This window comes from Poromitra crassiceps (genome assembly GCF_964638095.1).
Source record: "Poromitra crassiceps genome assembly, chromosome: 3".
NCBI lineage: Eukaryota > Metazoa > Chordata > Actinopteri > Beryciformes > Melamphaidae > Poromitra > Poromitra crassiceps.
The window spans coordinates 80,296,917-80,301,916 of record NC_139625.1 but is presented as its reverse complement, the minus strand read 5'-3'; the positions used below and the strand labels follow the sequence as shown (position 1 = coordinate 80,301,916).

Below are 5,000 nucleotides of genomic sequence, written 5' to 3'. Positions count from 1 at the left end.
ACAGAGGAAGAGAGAGAGAGGGAGAGAGAGGGAGACAGACAGAGGAAGAGAGAGAGATTTTAGGAGGTGCCTGTGCGCTCCAGAAGGGAGGCGGCCATGAGAGAGTGCATCCAACTCGGACTGATGACATAAACAACATCATTTGAGCTTATGTACGATATTAATAATGTAATTATATAAAGTCAAAGATATTCTTAATCAAACTGCATTATTCACACTTTATTGTTCCTTTATACTCCCATACCTCACCTACTGTGTGGAAGTGTGGGGGAATACATATACTGTACAACTAACACTACTCCAATCTTCATCCTTCAAAAGAGAGCCATAAGAATTATAATTAAAACTACTTATAGAGAACCGACAAACCCATACTTTACCAAACTAAAAACACTCCAATTTAAAGACTTGGTTGACTACAGAACAGTTCAAATCATGTTCAGAGCCAAAAACCAATTACAACCTAATAGTGTTGCACGGTCGGTCTACCAGTTCTAGGGGTGCTCCGATCCGGCTAAGCCACGATCCGATCCGATTCCAATTCCTGGGGTCACAATCCGATTCCAGAATCGATTCTCGATTCCAACGATTCTCGATTCCAACGATTCTCGATTCCAGAATCTAGAATCGATTCTCAAGTATGTAGTTTTATATTGCAATAACACACAAAGGTAAATCTAAGACAAAAAATGACAAATATATTAATGCTGAACTTCAAATTCAACTTCTGAAGTATTACAGTGAGGGCCTAAATTCATTTTGCAAACTAGGGGGGAATTCCCCCCTTATGTTCTTCAGATAAGATGGATTTATAGGCTGGGGGGGATCTGTAGACTTTGAGAAGGATTTATAGATTTTGGGGGGAATACATTAACCAGAGTTCTTAAGTGCAAGAGGTGGTGGCAACGTGGCAGTACAGTACACAAATGATATGAACATTTGGACACTTATTCAGCCGGTATCTTGCATGTTGCCTTCAGGTGCACTGTAAAAAAAATAATAATAATAATAATAATTTACAATACAAAGAAGAATCGATTCTTGGGAGTTTGGAATCGATCCAGGAATCGTGGCATTAAGAATCGCGATCCTTTCAGAATCGATTTTTTGGAGCACCCCTAACCAGTTCCTACCCTCTACCGCGGTGCCTACTATACCAGCTACTTTAAATGACGCTACTACCGTGAGACACTATACTACCGTGGAATGACGGTGCCATCAGCAGCAATGGTTTACTTCCGTTCCCAAATTCATTGGTTTCTGGCTGCATTCATAATCCTATATTGACGTTAGTGCACCCTCTTCTGGAAACAACACCACCTGTTTGTTTCTATGCGGCTCCTCTGGAAGCAACAACACAGAAAATATAACGATGCGGAGCCCAGCTGCCATTAGCATACAGGTCGCTACTTGTAGTTAACTCAGCCGATCTCTGGCTCAGCTGACAGGAGTCTCGAGACAGACACACACATGCGTTTCAAGGACACAGAAACGTTATCCCCGCACGGTGAAATCTTGCGACACATTTACGAAGAAAATTTAAGTTAAAAAGAGCTCCAAAACGCCTGGAAAGCAACCGGTATGCACAAGTATGCATCACCTGCCTGTTTAAATACCAAAAATGATGTTTGCACCCAAAAGTCTTCTCGGCTGGCTTCCAGGTGGGCGTGACATCATACGTATGTGTGTCTCTAAGAATCTGAATGAAAATGAGTTCTACGAATACCCACAAGACTCCCTTTTACAGAGAGGCTAGCATGAGCATTTTTCAACAAGGCAGCATAAGTCCACAGAACAGGATCACATCACTCCGACGGACCTGACACACGCGTGCACACCCACACACCCACACACACACACACACACCCACACACACACACACACACACACACACACACACACACACACCCACACCTTGAGCAGCAGCTGGTACTTGGTGATTCTCTGGATGGGTTTGATCAGATAATCACTGATCGACATCCTGCAACTGATCTCATGCTGGATCTCCTGAGAGACAGGCAGAAAGATAGAGAGAGACAGGCAGAAAGAGAGAGAGACAGGCAGAGAGAGAGAGAGAGAGAGAGAGGGACAGGCAGAGAGAGAGAGAGAGAGAGACAGAGAGAGAGATAGGGAGAGAGAGAGAGAGACAGACAGAGAGAGAGAGAGCATTGTTGTTGTTGTTCGGTAACTTAAATCACTTAAAGCCCATAATGTAGTTTTTCTATTTGGAAAACTGTGAAAACCCCCACCCCACCGTACAGATGCTAACATTAATAAATGCTACACTTCCCTGTTTGTATGTGCCTTTTACTGTTTCTACTCGTAAAAAAACAAGGGCAAATTCGGCCCAGGACCACCAGCGTATATACAGAATACACCACAATGACAGATTAGCAAAAAAGAAGAAGACACATTATTAAATTAACTAGATTTAGAATGTATCATTCTCGCGTCTGGTCCGAAACAAGGAACCGGACTCTAGGCATGTGTGAAAACCCCCTAACAGGAAGTCATGTAACATGAAGTGCCTCTCACCTCGAAGAACGTCTCGTACTCGATGACGATGAACTCTGACCTCGGCTTGTTTTGACAGTAAACCACGTACATGTGCAGACGCCGCTCCTGCAAAACACACACACACACACACACACACACACACACACACACACACACACACACACACACACACACACACGCACACACACACACACACACACAGTATGTGAATGCATGATCCACATTAGCCTACTAGCTTTTGGGGCAATTGAGTAACTCTACAGTTGCTCACACTCAGGTAGGGAAAATGATCAACATAAAGGAGAATAGAAATAGACAATAAAACAATAAAATAGAAGTTAGGTACATAGAGTATCTTCCACTAAAAATCCATCAAATGTACCATTGAGTAACAAAGAGTAAGGTGCATTAGGTTCCAGTTAGTCAAATGAACATCCGTAACAGTGTGGATTATCTGATTTTTGCACAAATTAGCAGTTATTGCACATTGCTTGTGTGGTGATATAATGATGTCTTGGACTATTTTCAATAATGAAGACTACTTAGCAGCTAACGCCCAGTTCAGGTCATATCACAGTGCACGCCCCTTTTCTTTGAGGTTGTATAACCCATTCATTGTTAGGCTCGCCCCCTTTCTCTGATGCTGTCTCCTCACCCATTCACAGTTTACCGTACATGTGGCAATAACCAATCAGCCCAAGCTATTCCTTTCCAGCTGATCCCAATCACCTAATCAGCGTAGTATATCAGGGTCCATGTTTTACTCTGTTTGCTATGTGCTGTGTATGTGCCATGTGTCATTCTCAGTTGCTGATCATCATCGCTGAAGCAGTGGTTTTCGCCCCACCTCCTCCCCTGACCACCACCATCGTCATGACTCCTGATTGAAGAATTCCCTATGGGAGATTTCCTATCCTATTCTTCAATGACGACGCCCTCTCATCATCTCAGGAGAGCGTCATCATATCATGGAGTCATACGCCAAAATTAATTTGTTGTATCATTAAAGCTTGTTAAACTTTCTACTAGTCTCTCATGAAATGAAGATATGCCATCTCTAATGTGTTTCTGCTGCTTTCTGTGCGTCGCGGCACCCGGAGAAAATAGCAGCCAAACTACTGCTCCAGCCTGTGAGCAGAGCTTAAAAAGTGATGTTAGTTGCTACAATGGGAAGATGATCCCTGGGTTGGGGATCATGTGACAGTACTTTTTGAAAGAATTTTTTGTTAAACGCTAACCATAACCCATTTTTTAAGCTAGCAGTAGTAGTTTGGTAAACTGGTAAAGTACTCCCTGTGGTACTGTAGCAGTGTATGCTAGGGTAGTACTGTACTCACATGTTTGATGAACAGGTCGGACAGCAGGTCGTGGTCCTGAAGACAACGGTCCAACTCCACCAGGAAGAAGCTACAGCACAACACAACACTCAGTCAGTCTGTGTGTGTGAAGCTACAACACAACACAACACTCAGTCAGTCAGTCAGTCTGTGTGTGTGAAGCTACAACACAACACAACACTCAGTCAGTCAGTCTGTCTGTGTGTGTGAAGCTACAACACAACACAACACTCAGTCAGTCAGTCAGTCTGTGTGTGTGAAGCTACAACACAACACAACACTCAGTCAGTCAGTCAGTCTGTGTGTGTGAAGCTACAGCACAACACTCAGTCAGTCTGTGTGTGTGAAGCTACAACACAACACTCAGTCAGTCTGTCTGTGTGTGTGAAGCTACAACACAACACTCAGTCAGTCAGTCTGTGTGTGTGAAGCTACAACACAACACTCAGTCAGTCTGTCTGTGTGTGCGAAGCTACAACACAACACTCAGTCAGTCTGTGTGTGTGAAGCTACAACACAACACTCAGTCAGTCTGTGTGTGTGAAGCTACAACACAACACTCAGTCAGTCAGTCTGTGTGTGTGAAGCTACAACACAACACTCAGTCAGTCTGTCTGTGTGTGTGAAGCTACAACACAACACTCAGTCAGTCAGTCTGTGTGTGTGAAGCTACAACACAACACTCAGTCAGTCAGTCTGTGTGTGTGAAGCTACAACACAACACTCAGTCAGTCAGTCTGTGTGTGTGAAGCTACAACACAACACTCAGTCAGTCAGTCTGTGTGTGTGAAGCTACAACACAACACTCAGTCAGTCTGTGTGTGTGTGTGAAGCTACAACACAACACTCAGTCAGTCAGTCTGTGTGTGTGAAGCTACAACACAACACTCAGTCAGTCAGTCTGTGTGTGTGAAGCTACAACACAACACAACACTCAGTCAGTCTGTGTGTGTGAAGCTACAACACAACACTCAGTCAGTCAGTCTGTGTGTGTGAAGCTACAACACAACACAACACTCAGTCAGTCTGTGTGTGTGAAGCTACAACACAACACTCAGTCAGTCTGTGTGTGTGAAGCTACAACACAACACTCAGTCAGTCAGTCTGTGTGTGTGTGTGAAGCTACAACACAACACTCAGTCAGTC

General features: G+C 43.8%; 1 protein-coding gene across 1 annotated transcript in view; it reads right to left on the bottom strand.

The window, feature by feature from the left end:
* The window catches only part of LOC310772708 (kalirin-like), a 141,042-nt gene that overhangs the window by 13,866 nt on the left and 122,176 nt on the right, over nucleotides 1–5,000 (bottom strand). The window contains exons 45-47 of the mRNA XM_083632583.1: nucleotides 3,855–3,924; nucleotides 2,536–2,622; nucleotides 1,915–2,007 (exon numbers count right to left, since the gene is read on the bottom strand). Coding sequence (XP_083488709.1) covers nucleotides 1,915–2,007; nucleotides 2,536–2,622; nucleotides 3,855–3,924 — 250 coding nt within the window. The remainder of the gene's footprint in view (nucleotides 1–1,914; nucleotides 2,008–2,535; nucleotides 2,623–3,854; nucleotides 3,925–5,000) is intronic.